Raw genomic sequence first — 19,701 nt, 5'->3', positions numbered from 1 at the left:
GTGGTACAAATATGATACATAGTTAATTTGTTTATATGCAATAGTTCTCAACTTATTTTCAAAAACAATTCATCATGCTAAAATACTTTATCAATTCTTTCCTTTCTCATACGTTAACCAAAAACAAGTTAGTCTCCACCGATATAATATCGTTTATTTCACACCGGTACTAATTTAAGGTTAATAATAAATTGGTATTATCATTTTGTAGTCCAATACCCGACATTCTTTCATTTGCGATATCACTTCGCACAGGGAGAACTGTCGTATTATTCCTTCTTTAAGTTAATTTTATGGTTATTTTTGTTTCAGGAACGTGAGCTTAAACGTCAGCAAGCCGTAATGCTGAAAGAACAGGTATTTGATATTTCTTAACATTTTCTACCATGAATTACTAAACTGCAAGCAAATAAGGAAATAGTTTTGTCCAAATACAATGGAATCTTGCCCCCTATAATGCCCTCTGGTTTGATATTAAATACACTTAAGGTGAATTTAATGTTTTATACAAATTAGCTGGTGTGGATGTGAAATAGTTTTTATGCTTTTTAGGTTAGGTTTTCTTTAGCATTTTTATATTATTTGATATTGACAGTGAAACACAATTGCTACAAATACAGTGACGATTGATAATACACAATATGTAGTCTAAATAATTCTCCAATCTTTTTATTGCTATTAAAATAATTAGTGGGAACTCTCTTGGCAGTAAATCATTTTTTTTAAATTCATTCTACTTCTGTTCTCTTCTGCGATTGTGGCATGACGACGGGTTACATTGCACGCTCGTGTGTTTCACCGTCAAATCTATTTCTAATCTAAATGATTTTACCGTTGTGTAAGTATTAAATTTTATTTCTATTTCTTTGTCGTGTATCATTTGTTTTCTGTATCATTTTTTATTTTGCACATTGGCTTTTCATATTTGAGTTTATTTTATTACAGATAGGTACAAAAAGTTAAAATAAAATTGTACAAAGACAGTATAATTTTTATTGACTGAAGATTAAAGGAGTACACGTGACATTTGGTCAAAAATGAGCTAGAAGCAGTTACATGTATGTGAAAATGTAGTCAAACGTGCTTTGAATGAAACATTATAAGCATTTTATTCATATTATTGCATTACATTCCATCAATCCCTGTGTATTAAATGCTATTTTCATAGCTAAATATCTAATTTGATATATTTGTCTGACAAAGAAAAATGTATCGTTGAATATAATGATCATATTGAAAATAGATTTTATAATCACATATTTCACTTTGAAGTTGAGTTATTCAAAGGTGGTCTTCAGTGCATGAGGCATTGATTTTTGATCCCGAGTTTGATTCTTGAGTATGCGCGTTTATGTGATTATTTCATTTTTACTACTGAAATATTCTTCTTCACTACTGTCATTGGGCTGGTCCAGTTGTGTTTAAAAAAAGGATAATATAATTGTTATTTTTTCTTGTACTTTGGACTGTGGTGTTAAGACACAATATATTTCATTGATAAATTATATTTATATTCTATGAAAGATATAAACTCCATCTGTAAAATAGTGGAAAACGCCGTGGGTGACTGTTTCTAATCATGCAATTGGCAAATTCACAATGTGTATTTTGACCTTCATAGGTTGGGCAAATGACTAATAACCATTTCACATGATGATTGAAATTCATGTAAATTTTTTAAAGCCGATAGAGCACTTTGCCAATTGATATTTAGTATTAATTTGAGTTAATTCGGTATCTCATATGACTGTTTTAAGGTTCCAAACAGTCTAAAAAGATTCTATTTGGTTTTCATGAAATGGATAGTCATTTTTATTATTTTGCTACATTGAATACTTAGGTGTGTATGTGTGCGTGTATAGCCGTGTTTCATTTCAGCCTAGAATTTTTCCAAACAATCTTTTTCTTAATCCCTTAACAGTTATTCTTACGTCTTCAATTTATGATTGTTATATTTTATCAGTTAGTTATTGTAATAATGAAATTTCGAGTATCTATTGGGTTTTACAATTTGCTACATGAAATTCAAAAATGAATTGTCGTAAATTTCATTTTGATTCGGATTGAATAAATTGCAAGCAATCATTTGTTTGCTTGAAATATTTTTGAAGCCTCGAAGACAGATTGAATAATATTTTAATGACAACAAAATAAAGGTAAATTATTTATTACCTGTCTGACAGATGTCAATCTTGTTGATTATCCAATTGCAGTGCTTAATCTGTACATACATAAGGCAATAGGGCTAGATTTTTATATTGTGTGGAATCACATATCACCAATTTCATTCTATAGCCCATTCCTTGGAAATGTGTATCTAGAAATGCAATATTTGGATACACTTCTATGAAAGCTTAACATTTTTATTTCTATTATTTTATTTCTACTTGCCAGTTATATTTTATAATAGCAACATTTCTCATTTCATTTCTATTGCAAACTATCCGATATAACAAAAATCAATACTATGATACTGATGATGGTGATGTGTGTGTGTTTGTCTGTATGTCTGTCCACGGGTTCAGATGTACATAGCTGAGGTGGGCAAGCAGAGGGAGCTGATGTACACGGTTGAACTGGTATGTCTTCCGTCTCTCTCCTTTCCATCCGTTTGTCAATAACCGCCTCTCATTCTGCATAACTGCACAGCGGAATGACTGAAGGCTGCCAATTGCAATGTCTATACTGATAGCATGAAATAGACTGTCCGCATATGACAACCACTCTTCGGTACGACGGGTCACAATGTCTGAGCGGTTTACTTCGCGGAGAAATCGTTCATTGGGCAGATTGTCTGAGAATGTGGAATGCTGATGGGAAAATTGCTGTGCAGTCAACAAGATGCGGTAAAGTAATCGAAGGGGAAACAAGCGGTTGACATACGCTTCACTCTGATAAGAAGAATGTGGTATGGGTGTCTGTGGTTACCACTTATTTTGCCTTTCTGTACATTTTTTGTATACATTCTTCTTGCCGGAATGGCGTGCATGTCTGCCGTTTGTTCCCCGCAGATTACTTTATTACATGTCGTTTGGTTCTGCAGCAGAACTTCAATTTCTCATGGTCAGATATTTTGCATAATGAATACCAGTCCTGCAGCTAAAACGGCGGTGGGGTGTTCGACTTCAAGTCGTTCCGAGCTGTTGCACTTACAAGTGGTTGTCGTGCGCGGGCGGGGCGCGGATTTAACCGATTTATTATTATAATACGCTTTATTTCATCATACCCAAAAGTAGTAAATCTTAAAAATAATATAAGTTAAATATTAATGAAATTATAGAATTAACCTGTTAAATAACTAATCTTGCACTTAACACATTTTGTTAAATGTGTTATACATAAAGTATGTGCATTTCATTTAAGTGTACTGTTATTTTGAATACCTTTATAGGTAGGTAATTTACGTGGTCATTATTGAACCTATTGTCTACCTGAATGTGTCAACTTAATTTATTGCTCATTTACTTTTAGTTTAGTTAACTATTTATACCAAAATAACGCTTAAATGTGTTTCAGTATGTATAGGAAGCCGAAAAAATTAGTAACTCAAATAGGCTTTGATAAACAAATAGACAAAATGCATATTGTGTACATAATTTTATGCTTTATATAGCATGATTGTGTAGAATTTGAACTGCATGTTTCTGTCACCTATTCTTCTTCTTTTTTATACTTATAAATGATTACTTACCTCAGTAACATAGGTGTCATGTGTCACAACAGTTGAACACTCCGCAAAATGATTGTATTTCGATTGTCCCCATTTACAACATGATAAGATCAATTTTTAGTTTAAACTTATTTTGTAAGTTATAATTGATTTTTTGTAAGTTTCACATTTTTTGTATGGCCGGCACTGTACGCCCGGCAATATCCGCGATCTAGTTCGCTTTAGCACAGATATCTTCAATTGACGAATAATTTTTATTCATTGCTTCTGTATGCATTTACTAAATTAACTTATAAAAGATAGTATTTTAATTAGTATATACGCACTGATATATTATATCCCATGTGAATGTGCACGGTGTCTGAAGATTCCTAAAGACGATTCCCGGGTCGCTAAAAATAATTCAAATTGAATAGGAAATAATACAAAGTCAATTAGAATTTAAATTCCTATCAATTCATTGATTCGATGGTATTCATTTTTGTGTGTATTTTGGCGTCCAATAAAATTTAATCAATTCGAAATTCAAAGGAGCAAAATTTGTAAAATAACTTAGATTATGAATTATGAAATGTATGCAACTTTTTGTTGTTGATTGATTATGCTTGATACCAAGATGTGATGCTTAAATTATTAATATTTTGGTACAATAATGAATGGTTTTACTGGATTTATTTTTGATTTTCAGTACATAATAGAGTTTTCCAGGTTTAAAACGAAAGTTTTGAATGATCATTATTTTATGTGATCATTTCATTATGGCCAAATACAGTAAATGTTGGATTGTTTCTGTTCCTATTATTAACATTTTATTGCATTATTATTTATATTTGAATTTCATCATTTTATAATATATAATTGTTTTTTTGTTATACAGTAAAACCTCGTTAGTAAGAACACTGATAATTCGACATTCGCTGTAATTCGAAATTTTCCTGAAAAAAAAGTCCCTTGAATATTATTTTCATATAAAACCATACCTTTAATTCGAATTTCGTAATTCGAAATGTTTTCAGAGTCCCTGGCATATAAAAATATTCAATAAATCGTAATAAAGTACACTATTTTATGGGCCAGTCATTGTAAATTGTGACAGACTTTCCTTAAAACATCAAAAATTACTTATTTTATGATGGTAATAAAAATAATCCTGACATTTTATGACCCAATTCGGTAGGCACATCTATGATCAGAAACAAAATTAATAAAATCAAAATTTTTTTTTTATTTCAAAATTTTTATATTTTTCCCCCATACATTTCGTAAATTCGTAATTCGAATTTTTTTTCGATTTTCGATCCCATGGAATTCGTATTAACGAGGTTTTACTGTATAATGTAAATACTTAAAAGCGTTGTTTCATCATTTTATAAGATGTTTTCATTGATAAATTATCTTTAATCATTTATTTGCATACTAATATTTTACTGTCATGGTTAAAATAATGGCAAATTAATGTAAAAAAAGATTTAATGTAATAATTATAATTTTGTAGGAGCGTGAACGTCGCCGGCAACATATGGGTCTGGTCAAACAGCTGGATGGAAGAAGACGGTACGAGGATAGAGAGAGAAGGAAACATCGACTGCTTCTTGACAAGCTCGTGCTGAAAGAGAAACGAATGGAACAGAGGAAGAAAGAACTGGAACTGCTTGCTGAACTAAGGTATGTCAAATTCTACGGTCTGTATGAAGATTGCAGCGCAATTCAATCGATTACAATTTGGAGACTATGCTGGTTAGGTCACGAACACCATATGAATGATAATGAACCGGCAAAGAGAGTACTGTCGAACAATCTAATAAGATGCAGGAGAAGAGGCAGGTCAAAAATTCACTGACCACATTCAGTTACTTAATGACTGCTATATAAATGGTAGAGCGGCCACTATGGATAAGGACAGGTGGTGAGGGTTGTTGGGGGAAGCCAGGACCTACCTACTCCGGGTTGTGGTGCTCCTGATGACGAGTATGCAACTGAGCATTTAATGGAATGAAACACTAATTTGTGTAACTAGTAATACTATATATTGTTCAACAAGAAGATTTAAGCAATAGCCGGCAAGTATTAGTAACTTTTAATATAAGTAATTTGGAATGTAATACGTAATATTATCTAAAGAAAAATATTTGTACTGACTGGGACTTGAACCCACAACTTCATTGAATAAAAAGTGGTATGATTAAAAAAAGTAACTTGAAATAAAATATCTAATAAGCAGAGGTTACAAACATGTCGAATAAATTGTAATTTCAAGAAAGTGTTTGTGCATGATGTGTAATAATAAATGGTCAAAGTGATTTCATCTAGTTTATAATCCACCCATGTATATACTACCTAAATATCTCAAATATTTGATTACAGAAAACCCCAAGAAGATTCCACTCTTTCTGATCAGAAACCTCTCCCGACATACAATAGAATCCCCGGATTGAAGTTGCCAGGGCAGGCCATGGCTGATATTCTTATGGTCTTCGAATTCATTCACAACTTCGGACAGACCCTCGGGTTTGGTGAGTTTAATGATTGAAATTATATATTTGCTTTGACACTACATTGAACCACATTGGTTATGTGCATTCTAAAAAAGTTAGAGTTAAAGTGCAAGTTAAAAAAGAACAGTTTGTGGAACCTCCTATAATGCAAAGTAAAAATGTAACATTGGATTTGACTTAGTCTTTTTTTCTTTTAACTGGTGTGGATTCTGAAATTTCTGAATGCTGAAGATTTGTGGACACATCTTCTGAACATTGAATTTTTTTGTGCGATGAGTGAGAAAAAAAAACTAATATTATTTTTATTTTCAGACATGGAGACATTGCCGACATTGAACACTCTCCAGATGGCTCTACTTCCAGACTGCTGCTGTGACGCTGAAGAGGAACTTGTTTCAATCCTTACACATTTGCTCGTCTGCGCCATAGGTAAGCATTGACACATTTCTTGTAGTAATCAGGCTATAAAATAAGTACCATTGTTTAAAATTGTTTCTGTGTTTTGTCATCAATAGAGGATCCTGGTATTCCACACCCCGGTCGCCACACAACCATCTTGGGCCACACTCTGCGCACTAATGAAATCACTCCGGCTAATCTCAGCGAAGTCCTCAGGATATACCTTTATGCAAATGCCACGGGGGAAATTAAGTCTCTGACGGGTAAGTTATTTTGCAAAAATTAACTCTTTATTACAGTGAATCCTGTCCAAGATTGAGCACAATTTTAAAATACTTACGTGGATTGGTTGTTGACTGATGTCTGATAGTATATTTCACTTAAAAGTTCTTGTGTACCAGCTCCTTAATTCATTTTTATTTTGTAGGTATAAATGTTGAACGTGACAGAGAAAAGCGTATAGCCGATCACCACCAGTCTGACAGTGATGCCCTGCAGAACTCGTGCCATGGTCGCAATTCTGCCTACTATTCTCACCTGCACAGTAATGCCACATGGGTGCTGGCGGAAAAGCTGCGCAAGCGTCCTTACTTGGCTCTCAATCCCACCTCCAAGGCCAGGATTTTGGCCATCATCTGTGATGAGCTACTGCAGAGCAAAGCTGTTCTCAGGCAGATCGATTCTTCGCTGGAGCAACTCAACCAGCTCAGGAAAGAACGCTATCTGATGGACGCCAAGCTTAGAAAGTGAGCCATACACGTTTTTGATGGGTTTTATTGTATTATCATCATGGGTACCTGATGTATTTCGAGTCGTGACACCTTTTTATAACAGCCATATTATCTATGGCCACATTTGCACACAGAGGCATTTTTAACAGAGTGAAGAAAATACACTTAAAAAATTACATGGAATAAAATGTATATGTGTATTATTGAATTGCTGTGTTTTTCATGTGCATTATCACTTTACTAATCTGTTTACTATCATTATACTTTTTTGCACTGGATTTGCCTTTACTTTTAAAATAGCAAATGTTGCATTTGATTTCACATTGCTAGCCGCCATTGTTTACATCAAACATTCAGTTTCTTGAAAAAGAAACTTTTATCTTTTCACCAGTAATTGGTTGTTTTTGTTTGCTCCGTGTCGATAATTAAGAGGGATAATAACATGAAAATACGTGGTCACCATATTGTAATCAGAATCGCCTAATATGTTAGTACATATCGAGGGTATACTTGCAGAACGCATTAAGTGAGTTTTTGCTGTTTTTCTGTTTTAAATGCCAAAATTCTTAGAATTTTACGCTCTACGTTCTGGTAAAACGCACTTAGTCATAGGATATACTGGTAAGAAAATAGAAACTGCATTAAGTCATATTGTTATTTTTTTATACTGACAGAAAGCATTATATGACCTATAATGCGTTTTGTGTGTACAAAATACAGGACTTGTAACATGGCATATGCATTAAGTGTGACATAATGCATTCTGTCAGTACAAATTTTGTCAATAGATGTCACCATAGGGCATAGGCCATACCTTTGCAATTTTAATTCATCTGTCTTTAGTGATTAGTGAAACAATACATTGAACCATTTGAAGAATTTATTAGAATGGCTTCGTCTCAAAGAGCTAAACATAATATATTAAAGATGTGTTGGAGTTGTTCTTATGATCGCAAAAAAGATTACATTCTAAAAAATGTTGAGATTGAAATTCCCGTTGATAGAAAACCAAGGAATGAAAAAAGGAAATCCAGACAAAACTAAAGAGTTATTTCTTTTTCAAGAGTGGACAAAAAGTCAGAGTCTGAAATATACTATAAATAGTACTTTACACATTTCAAATAGATCAGTAATTCACGCATTTAAAGAACAAGAAGACGTGGAAGTACAGTTTACGTTACACGATCGTAGAGGTAAACATCCCCCTATTCACAAAACAAGCAATGAGAATTTAATCCATATAAAGTCTCACATAGAATCCTTCCCGTTTATGGAGTCACTACACGAGAAAGGACATATATATATAAGGTAATATTTAGACAGTAAATTAACAATTTGCAAAATGTATAGCCTGTGTAAAGACTATTGACACAGATAACCTATCATAGAGTGTTCTGCAAAAATTATAATTTATCGTTTTTCAAACCAAAAAAGGACCAGTGCACATTTTGTAATAAATACAAAGTAAGTTGCCCCGAAGACAACATCATAATGGAAGAGGATTTTCAGAGTCATTTGAAAAGGAAAAATGAATGTCATTCTGAAAAAGAAAAAGATAAGGATATGTCTAATAATGAGTCCTTATTCATGACTGTAACATACTATCTTCAGAGTGTGTTACATATACTATCCACAGAGGTTTCACTGCTCTATTATAAAAGAAAATTAAATATGTTTAACTTAACTATTTACGAAGGTCCAAAGCCGAATAAAGGATTTTGTTTGGCTTGGACCGAAATAAATGGAAAACGAGGGAGTTGCGAAATAGGAAGTTGTCTCATGTGGTATCTCAAGCAGCTTCCATCGAGTGTAACTGAAATATCTTTCTTCTCCGATACATGCGGAGGCCATAATAGAAATTTGCAAGTATCTGCTCTTTTCTTGAATCTATGGAATGCGATTCTATGCATAGTGCCATAGAAAACAGGCAAAAGTTTGCGTCGATTTATTGTGCCAATGACTAAATGATTTTTAAATGTCTCGTTTCATTTCGAAAAAGAAACCATACGAAGCAAGCGAGCTAAAATATACTGACTTTTATGACCTCAAATTTTTGTCGAATCAGTTAATAAAAAATAAAAACTTGGCGTAAATTGGCTAAAAATGGAAAAACCATTTACCATTCAATATAAATATAATTTTAGTGATGTGTACGAAACAATAAACGTTTTAAAAATTAGAAATGCTTCGCGTATCAACCAAATTTGTTTTGTAGAAATCGAAAACATTCCACAATTATAATATAAAAATCCATTAAAAATAAGTTGTGCAAAAAAAAAGGATTTGTGTGAAAAAAGTGTAATACTGGACATTTTTCATTGGTGGTTTCAACAATTATCTGCCGAGAATAACAGCCATCCAGACTTACTTCCGGAGCCCGATATAAATGATTCCGATGCCAAAAACGACAAATAATAATGAACATTCTTTTTTTTAATATTAATACTGATACTAATCTAATTGTTTTCATAAATAAGTGCAATGTGCAAGTGCAAGGTGCAAAGAATGTCAATCAGAATTAAGGCTAGTCGTAATATGTAGCATACTATCCAATCTGCATACCCTTCAGAGAAATGTTATTGTAGTTTACGGTAAATAATTTAATTCTAAAAAAAATCTGTTTAAAAATTATTGTGATTTATTATTATTTTCATTGTATTTTTTCTATATTTCTCTAATTTGAAATAAATAATGTTATTTTCACTAAAAATATTATTTTTATTTGTATTATTATGTACCAATCTAATCATTAACATAAATAAATATAACAATAATGCATTGTCATTTATCTAATAATATGTCAAAGTTAGCAAATAGTTACTGACAGAATGCATTATGTCAGCGGTCACTTACATTTACATTTTTAAAAAAATATCCATACAACTTATCAACATCAAATCTTATGTTTTGTATGCCAAAAAGGTTATTCTTTATAATGTAGAAAAAAAATATATAAAACATAAAACATTCTACGTGGGAGAAAGCTTTGAAAAAAAAATTAAGCTATTAATGCGATTATCTCAGAACTTGTTTTAATGACTTAATGCTTTCTGTCAGTATACCCTCGATATTATTGTAATGATAATGCTACCTAATAATTAACAGTATTATTTGGTCTATTACACTGTCATTTGAATGAATATTACGTCATCTCAACACTAGTTAACTTGATTTTCACTGTTTTTGAGATAGTTATTGAATATGATTCTACATTTTCTTCTCTACAAAATGATAAAACTAGGTAAGTCAGAAGTCAATGGGAACTGTATTAATTTTGTGTTTGAAAATATTAGGTAACTTTAAAACCATAAATGCATTAAATAAATAAAATATTATAACTACAATAGTTTTTCATACAATTGAACATTATTTAATTGTTCCCAATTAGACAAGCACACTTTTCCATTTTTATTTTAAATAATAATTATAGCCTAGATTTATGTTAATCAAGTAAAGTTTAAATTTCATTTTCCCAACAATGACCAAATTAGAGTTATCTAGTTGTAGTATTGACTATTTAAATTGCGATGTTAAAGTTTGATTGAGTACATACTGTGTTGATATTGAAAACATTTAACTTGTCTGGCAGGGTGAAAGTGATGCACGGCCGCAAGTTGCGGATGGAGAACTCAGAGAAGCAGCAGGCACTGGCTCTGGAACGGATGCAGCGTATGGTGGAAGAGAATGACCTGGCCGCCCAGCACCTCCGGCTCAGCCAGGAGGGCGGCACCGCCCACCCCCAGGTTAAACAGGACGGGGAGAACCCACTCCTGGGAGCCCTGCTCGACTCCGACCAGCAGAGGCAGGACCTCCACAACGAAGACCTCCTGAATCATCACATCGACGAGGCCCTCATGGCTGTCATCAACAACAACCAAGATTCTGGCGGTGACGGGAATGCAGATAAATTAGTCTCATTGAATAGTGAAGTGACTTTGACTCCCACCAAAGACGAGCAGAAGTCTAACGGAGGTGCGGCGGCCGGAGGTCAGGTCGCCACCCCCACCATTTTGAAGGAAGCCAATGCAGCTGATAAAGACAGTGTCGCAGGAGATGGCGAACTTATTTTGAGTGACGCCGAAAGTGAGGGAACCCAGCCCGAAGAGGTGAGAATTTCTTTTTGTTTTCATCCAGTCACCGTTGAGCCTAATGTCTCTAGAGCCTGGATTTGGGCACCCAGAGTAACTCTCCTTAAGTTCCCAGAATGAAAGTAAAATGTCTCTACTTTTCCGTCTCTTTCACGCCATATCTGACTTTCGAGTCAGAGGCATTCGACAAAGCCTCTTGTAATATAACTGATCGGGTTCTCGCTACAGTATTCATACGAAATATGATTTACAAAGAATTATTACATCTTTGAGTGAGCGCTTACGCACATACCTACATGTTTTTTTGCAGCACTGCAAACGTATGGCTTATCCTATATTTTTTCTACGAATCTTTACATACAATCATGTGAGTGAGCATGGCAATGGCATTGCTTAATAAAAGAATTATGTTGTTATAGCAATTTTTTAATATACCTTGAGTATAAGTAGGTATGATAATTTCATACTAATAAAATAATGACAAATTTGTTATATTTACAGGATGAGGACAAAAACCTGCCTGCGGAAGAGTTGTCTCGCAAGCTTGAAAAGCTCCTTCGTCAGTCGGACGCTCAGCTGCAGAGTCTAGCGGCTGGTGCTCACGCTTTGAGGGCCACTTGCTACGGACAAGACAGGTCATTACCTACACTTTCCAACATGCTTATTGATTTTAGAGTTGAAGCTCTGCTTTAGTTCCACCATCCAAATGCAAGTTTGATTGATCAATTTTAAGGACATCATAAAGCTTTGGTTAACCTGATAGCTGCCCGTAACGTAACGTTTACGTCATGCACGGCGGTGATTCAGGCGCCCGTACTGTACGATATACGCCGAGCCGTTCTACGCGCTTGTATGAGTCAAATATTTATTTATTTAATTTTAAAACGTGTAACTACATTTCTGATCAGACCTTGCAAGCAAAAAACATTTGTACGGCGCATACATCGCGAGAATAAGGGAATTTCCCGAGAGGCCAAATCAGGGTTAGCTCAAAATTCCCCTGCACACTGGGATATCTTGTACAATAGGCAGTTGGTATGATTCGATAGTGATGAGTCAGTTGTCGCCGGAATATCATTTAGTCGGGATGCTAATTCGGAATGCTTTCTTATTCAGATTTGCGTTATAATTGGAATGTTTTCAATGTTTTTACATTGAAATTTAATTTCTATTGAGTGACCAAGTGTTTTTATTTATATTTCATATACAATTTGCGTATAAAAAAGTGTTATATTTACGAGTTTTGTTTTAGATTTTACCTACTAAACTTGAATGAAAAGAAATATTTTCGATGTTTTTAGATAGAAATTGACAAAGAACTAAGTGTTGTGACTATTTTTTATTTGTATTTCGGATTCGATTTGCGTATACAAAGTGTTTTATTTACGAGTTTAGTTTTACAAATTTTATTATTCAAAATGGATGAGATCGACGAAGTTGGTGAAATCGATAACTTTATCGAAACAGTTGAATCTGAAGACGATGGAAGTGATGATTCGGATGTCGAACTTGAGGAAACTTTGGAAGTCGATGAAAGTGAAATTATCACACCGGAATCCACTGAAAGACCGACATTTGAGTGGAAATCGGATATGTTTGAGCCACGCGCATTTTCCTTCGATGCTAACGTTTCGGGATGCAAAGCTGATAATTTGACTTCGGATGCACTCGAAATGGACTATTTCAAATGTTTCATCGATATTTCTTTTGTTGAAATGTTAGTCCGAGAGACCAACAAACAATTTGTATTTGCCACAAAAAATATCACAGTTTTGAGTGATCGTCTACGGCGATGGGTAGACTGCACAATTGATGATATGTACACATTTTTGGGGCTGTGTATGCTAATGTCAAGGAATTCACGGAATAAAATATCTGAACACTGGTCTATCCACAGATTGTTATTTTCACCATGTTATTCCGAAACCATGTCCAGGAATCGTTTCGAACTGATGCATCGAATGTTGCATTTTTGTGACAATGAAACGCAGGTTCCCGGAGATCGACTATATAAAATTAGACAGGTCCTGAAGGAACTGAAAATTTCTTTCAAGCAGTACATGTGTCCATATCAGAACATATGTATTGATGAGAGTCTTCTCCTTTTCAAAGGCAGACTTTTATTCCGCCAATTCATCAGGACGAAGGCTAGTCGTTTCGGAATAAAATTTTTTGTAATGGCTGATTGCAAAACTGGTTTTGTCTTAGATGTAATCATTTATACCGGAAAACAAACTGAAATTGAGAAAAATAATTACATCGGTATATCGGGCAACGTGGTGGTAACGATGCTTGGACCATACTTGGAACTAGGGCATACATTGTACATTGACAACTGGTACAGCAGCCCAACGTTATTCAAGTATCTTTATGATCACCGGACGAATGCCTGTGGAACCGTAAGGAGAAACAGAATTGGGATGCCCAAATTTACTAAGAAATTGAAAAAAGGGGAAACCGATACATTCCATACTGACGAAATTATGGCTTTGGCGTGGAAGGATAAAAAGGATGTTACAATGTTGTCCACAATTCACAACAATACTTTCAAACCTACTGGAAAAGTAGACTATAAGACTAAAATTCCGATTTCCAAGCCGGAATGCATTGTTGATTACAATAAAAACATGGGTGCTGTGGATCGTAGTGATATGATAATTTCTTCTGTAAATTCGACAAGAAAAACTGTCAAATGGTACAAAAAACTTTTTTTCCATTTGATAGATTTATCTCTGCTGAATGCCCATGTATTGTTCCAACAAAAAACTGGAAAAAAACAACCGCTGGGTGAATTTCAATTGAAAGTCATCGGACAACTGATCGAAAAACATAAGTTAGAACCAAAAACTCTTTTGAAGCGAAAAGCACCCTTACCCTCTAGGCTAACAGAAAGACATTTTTTGGGTAAAATACCACCTACTAACAATAAAATTAATGCGGCAAGAAGATGTTATGTATGTGCCAATACAAAAAATCAGAAAAGACGGAAAGAAACTAGGTATTTGTGCAAGCAGTGCGACATTGCTCTGTGTTTTGAACCGTGCTTCGAAATTTTCCATACACAAGAAAGTTTTTAGTGATTTTAATGTGTTTAGTATACTTCTTAGTGCTATAAGTATTTATGGTGACATTTTACAAAAATACTATAAAATTTATTTTTCAAAATACTTATATTAAAAAAAAAAAAAAATCAACTAATTCTTGTAAGTGCAGTGTTGTGACAACCCTACCATACCTGAAAATTTTCAGACATTTTCACGAAATTGTGTATGAAAAACTTTTTCGCCGAACTTCAATTGAGGTCTCATATATGTAAGTGCATTATATTGGACTTTTCACTATTCTTTTAATTTTTTTATAATATAATTAATTCCTGGGCGCTGGGGAGTATACCTAGTACTTTCAGCTGGGCTGTTAAAAGGTTAATATTGTGAGAAATAACACCAGTGGTTTGATTCCAAGTTGGCAAAAAATCATTGCTTAGTTTTTATTAGTCATGTGTATTTATATTTATCCAGGATGTGTGTGATTTTCTGTCCCCGTAAAGGGTAGAATGATAGGTGGTTAATAAGCTTCATAAAATACTACACTATTCCTGGTCGATGGAGATTAAATTCATTATTTGTATTCAGCGAATATGTAGGCATTCGTGAAGTGCCCCTATCTGATCATTGTATCATCTTGCTCCTAAGAATGCGAAAGATTCTGATTTTATTAGTTAATTATTGGTAAATAATATGAAATAAATTATTATACAGGTATTGGCGACGATACTGGTCTCTGAGCAAATGCGGCGGCATCTTCATCGAAGGAATGGAATCCACCCAACCTGAAATAGTCTCTTACCAAGAGTCAATTGAAGAGGTCGCCAAGAGAAAGGAGGGAGAGGATAAAGCCAAGATCATCGCTCAAGGCCGGAGACCCAGACCCAAGAAAGGTCAGTCTAATATCTTTACCGTATTATGTTGATAGGTGAATTTTACATAATGCATAGAATTTTTGTCACCCTAACAAATATTGGTACACCGGCCGATTGTATCGCCTGTAAATTGATATGGATGAAATTTTTTTCGAAGGGCCCTAAGCAAGGCTCGGGCTACTCGTTTTTCTCTTAGCTTTTTACATTTTTCAAAACTAGTAAATATAATTTTCTTGGATATATTATTTACATAATATGTACTTGGATTTTATAGGTTCTTCTTTTGTTTGAAAAAAAGTTGAAACCCACATGATTTTTCAGGCCAAAAATGTGACAAGTCTAAAGCTGGCATTAATTCATCAGAACCGTCTTCCGATGCGACTGCAGCAGGCGGCGATGCAGACACGGATGGAGTCAAAACGTCCGATCAGATTCGCTCTGAGCTGGAGCTGAAGAGCATCAAATCTGAACTTAATCTCGGAGACCACACCAGGATCATCAAATATGAACCTAATCTGGCAGCTGGACATGGAAAAGTTGAAGGTAATGATTCATATTATTGATTTTATAAATGTAGTACTTTATAGCTTGTGTGTGCAGACATATACGCTTGCTTAACTGTAATATATTTTTGGGATGTAACATTTTATATATATATTTACGCCACGTTACAGGGTCACCAATTAAAATGGAGGAAAAACACATACAACAGCAAAAGATGGCTGAAGATCACTTTTTGGACATCGAAGATTCGATACCGACAGCGTTTTTGGTGCAGAAACCGCAGTCTGGCAAAAATATGTTCTCCGTCATGCAACCATCGCAGGATAATATTGCTGACGGGACGATTAAGAATGAACCATCTTCGGACGCCAAAAACGAACCCATCAAAAACGAACTGACTGACTCGCAGATGTCAGAACCTAAACCGGACAGCAAAGAAGGAATTCTCTTGACCAATCTCGAAGAATTGAAGAAAATGGCTGAGTCTGTGGAAAAAACTGAGAATATTGAGGAAAATAATCTTTCCTCGTTAGACACCGTGAAGGATGAAAAAGCTGACGTCAAAGATGAATTGAATGACGCCGAAGCGGCCAGCGCCATGCTCGCTCTCAAAATGAATGAAGGCCGATGGTTCTCCATCCTCAGGAAAGAAAATCCTTTAACCGGCACCGCGCAGTGTCCTCAGCAAGCTAACGGCATCGAAAATTCTATAAACATGCAAGACAATAAGGAATTAATATTGAAATTAGCCACTGATGTCATCGTAAATGGGATTTCTGTCCCCGTTTTTACTGACAATGTCCACACGTGTTCTGAAATTATAATGACACAAGGAAATAGATGGGACGTCGGAAATAATTTGCACCTGTTGACGAATCCGAGTATGGCGATGCTGGCCGGGATCAACATAGGCAATCACAATCAACCGGCTATCCCTAATACGAATCTGTACTATCCTGATTCCACTCTGACTATGTCAGGGCTCGATCAAGAGATGATGGACTCCAGCCTGAATCCTAAGCAAGAGTTAAGCTTGAGTGAATTAAATGAGACTGTAGAAAACTGTATGAAAGACGTGGCAGCTTTGAATCATGTCAGCAGTACAATGCAAGGCAACTCGGATGAGTCCATTTTGAATATGTCAACCGATTTAGAAAGCTTGGATAAGAGAAACTCGACGGCTTCCGCTTTAAATAACACCAGTATGATCAGCATCAAATCTAAGACTCTCAACACTTCGAGTTGCGGCAACGCCAGTCTCAACAATAGCAATCTATCAATTCAGAATTGCGCTTTGGCCAGTATGAATGTGTCAACTTTGACTGCATATGTTAGCTGCGACAGTCCGGCACCCATTCAAATGACGCCTGAAGAAAGTGAGCAGTTGGAGTATTGTAAAGTGAATGGACTGCCGAAGAAACTGGAGGGGAACTTTGTAGCGAAGGATTTAAGGTGAGACTTTTATGATATCGTTTTGTGAACTCACTTTCACTCTATGAGATTGTGATTGAATTTTTCAAACATTTTGCTTTGATGTTTTCTTTGTCTTGTAAGAAGCAATATTATTGGCTATTGCCTGCATTCTTTTAAAAAGTCAACCAATACATTTCTTTTATTCAACAAATAATTAACAGGATTTGACAATGTATATTGCCGCGGTACCAGTGTATATATGGGTTCAAATCCCGTCGGGCGTCGTATTTTTTTTCAAATGTGATTTTATATAGTAGGTATATAATATCTGAGGTGTTTTCAAGTAATATGTTCAACCGATATAGTTTAGTTTTTGATCATATTATTTTCTTTGATATCCTTTAAAATTAAATACTACAGTTTATTTCTATTACTTTTGTTGATTTTATAGGCACGGCTGGTGGCGCATCACGGAAACAGATCAACTGAAAGAAGTCTTATCTAAACTTCATCCACGAGGAGTTAGAGAGAGAGAACTTCACAATTCTTTCCTCGTCGGATTGCAGCAGACCAATAACAAAGTAAAACTCTCTCTAATACATCAATTTGTTACTCCGTAGTCATTTTATCTTGATGTGATCTGTGGCGTGACTTCAATTTAAAACTCTCGAATTTTTTACAATCTCAAAGTGTTTTCTTGAAAGAAATTGATGACTGAATCAAATACAGGCGGTCCTCGACTTTCGTACGTTCTACTTTCTTATATTCCTTAAAATTTAGATTGTTGTCGATAATGTAAAAACTGTACGCTTCCGTGCAGTTTGTTTTTTCATGTATGTGTAAATATTTCGCCCTTATAAATTTATAAACATGAGTGAGAAACTAGTGTTGATACGGACAAAAAGAAATTAAGGACTCGTATGATTGCAACAAAGATGGAAATAATTAGGCATTCTGAAAGCGGCGAATCTTTTGCTTTCATTCATACGACTTAAGTCGGTCTACGATATGTTCAAGAACAAGATTATAATTAACCTGGCCAGTGCGGTCGTATCAGACCTCATACAAATCATGTAATCGAGCATTGCCGATGTCAACACATATGTACTAATCAACGCGCCACCACTTACATATTTTTCATACGAAACTGATTTTTTCACGTAAATTTGACCCGATTTGTCCTGCTCCTGACACCTATCATATATTTTCAAAAATAAAAAATATAATAATCACCAAAGTTTCGAACTAATTCGATCGACCAAGTTTCGCCGGTCTTACAAAACGGTAACAGTAAGTAAAGGCTGGCTTAAAATTTTGAAATTTCACTTTTGCTGTTTTTTTTTAATTGCTCTCCTTTTGTATATTCAACATTCATACACATTTTCAGGAACCAATTATGTACGAAAGACGAGAACCGCCTATACATACTACATACTCTTTTGTGATGTTATAATTCAAACAAACCTTATTTTACATAATCATTATTATACAGTATTTCTGTATCATTCTCATTTATCTTATGACTTAGGCAGTGTGATTGATATGTTGATACTAATGTTGAATTAACGTTTACAGCTGCAAATAGAGAAAGGTGACTTGTTGGCAACCGAGCTTTCCATTTCACATCTGGACCGGGTGATCGCATTGAATGGAGGTTTCCCGAGTCCCGATTCCTGCAACAGCTTCAGTGTGAAGACCGCTAGAAGGATTGATACTTTGTTGCTTGAACAGGTTCGTTGTCTATTCACGGTTTTTTACATAAAAATTATCTCCAGTCATAAAATGTAAATTTTTGAGAACTTGTAATTGAGGAGCTGAGGATTAAAGAGATTCAAGTGGATAGGTAAGTGACTCGAGTAAATCAACTTCAAAGCTAAAGGTGCGATTATAAACATTCTTTTGTAAATGAGGTCTGGTTTTCAAGTATTTTTCCTGCAAGTACCAGTCCTATGTATTTTTTAATTATTTGTGACTTGTACCCTTTTAATCTATAGCTCTTTGGTAGGTTTTAATGTCTGAAGATCTTGCATCCCAGAGAACTTCAAGTTATCAGGAATAATAATTATACATTTTTGCACGTCAGGTGGAGGCACTGGAAGAACGTGTGGCCGCCGCTTCAATGCAGATAAAAGGTTGGAAACCGCCTCTACGCGGTACGATCCACTTGAACGAGAATGCATGTGCCGCGCGGGAAGCCCGCACCAGATTGATCAACCTAGAGGCGGCCATCGAGCGGAGGTACCTCCGCCCCCCCTTGGGTGCCGGTAGCGTTCCGCCTTCATCCAGCAACAACAACTCCACCTCAGGCCACAACTCTGCCGCCGTGTCGTGCAACAACAGCAGCGGCGGCTCCAACGACGGCTTGGGGAGTCTCATGAACATGTCAGGGCAGAGCTTGTCTGGAGGAGATATCACCCCCAGATCGGCCAGCCCTATTGATAGTGTCAACGGACCAGAAGTCAGAGGTGAGATACCTTATGTA

The 19,701-nt window shown here is 35.2% G+C and overlaps 1 protein-coding gene across 8 annotated transcripts in view; it reads left to right on the top strand.

Moving 5' to 3' along the window:
* The window catches only part of LOC147074913 (uncharacterized), a 69,893-nt gene that overhangs the window by 40,902 nt on the left and 9,290 nt on the right, over positions 1 to 19,701 (top strand). For 5 of the 8 annotated variants that reach the window (XM_085942935.1, XM_085942937.1, XM_085942932.1 and 2 more), the window contains 14 exons: positions 313 to 357; positions 5,166 to 5,335; positions 6,035 to 6,183; positions 6,478 to 6,594; positions 6,681 to 6,827; positions 6,992 to 7,310; positions 10,885 to 11,401; positions 11,885 to 12,018; positions 15,142 to 15,320; positions 15,624 to 15,845; positions 15,977 to 17,258; positions 17,671 to 17,800; positions 18,795 to 18,950; positions 19,303 to 19,684. In XM_085942935.1, the coding sequence (XP_085799061.1) occupies positions 313 to 357; positions 5,166 to 5,335; positions 6,035 to 6,183; positions 6,478 to 6,594; positions 6,681 to 6,827; positions 6,992 to 7,310; positions 10,885 to 11,401; positions 11,885 to 12,018; positions 15,142 to 15,320; positions 15,624 to 15,845; positions 15,977 to 17,258; positions 17,671 to 17,800; positions 18,795 to 18,950; positions 19,303 to 19,684 (3,949 nt within the window). Of the gene's footprint in view, positions 1 to 312; positions 358 to 2,525; positions 2,580 to 5,165; positions 5,336 to 6,034; positions 6,184 to 6,477; positions 6,595 to 6,680; positions 6,828 to 6,991; positions 7,311 to 10,884; positions 11,402 to 11,884; positions 12,019 to 15,141; positions 15,321 to 15,623; positions 15,846 to 15,976; positions 17,259 to 17,670; positions 17,801 to 18,794; positions 18,951 to 19,302; positions 19,685 to 19,701 lie in introns of all 8 variants that reach the window. The other 3 variants (XM_085942933.1, XM_085942930.1, XM_085942936.1) reach the window with 2 other exon arrangements.

Source organism: Rhyacophila brunnea, unplaced genomic scaffold (assembly GCF_057557595.1).
Source record: "Rhyacophila brunnea isolate RB1 unplaced genomic scaffold, BYU_Rbru_1.0 scaffold_15, whole genome shotgun sequence".
NCBI classification, from domain to species: domain Eukaryota; kingdom Metazoa; phylum Arthropoda; class Insecta; order Trichoptera; family Rhyacophilidae; genus Rhyacophila; species Rhyacophila brunnea.
Note: the sequence above shows the minus strand (reverse complement) of the source record. Positions and strands in the feature narration are given on the sequence as shown.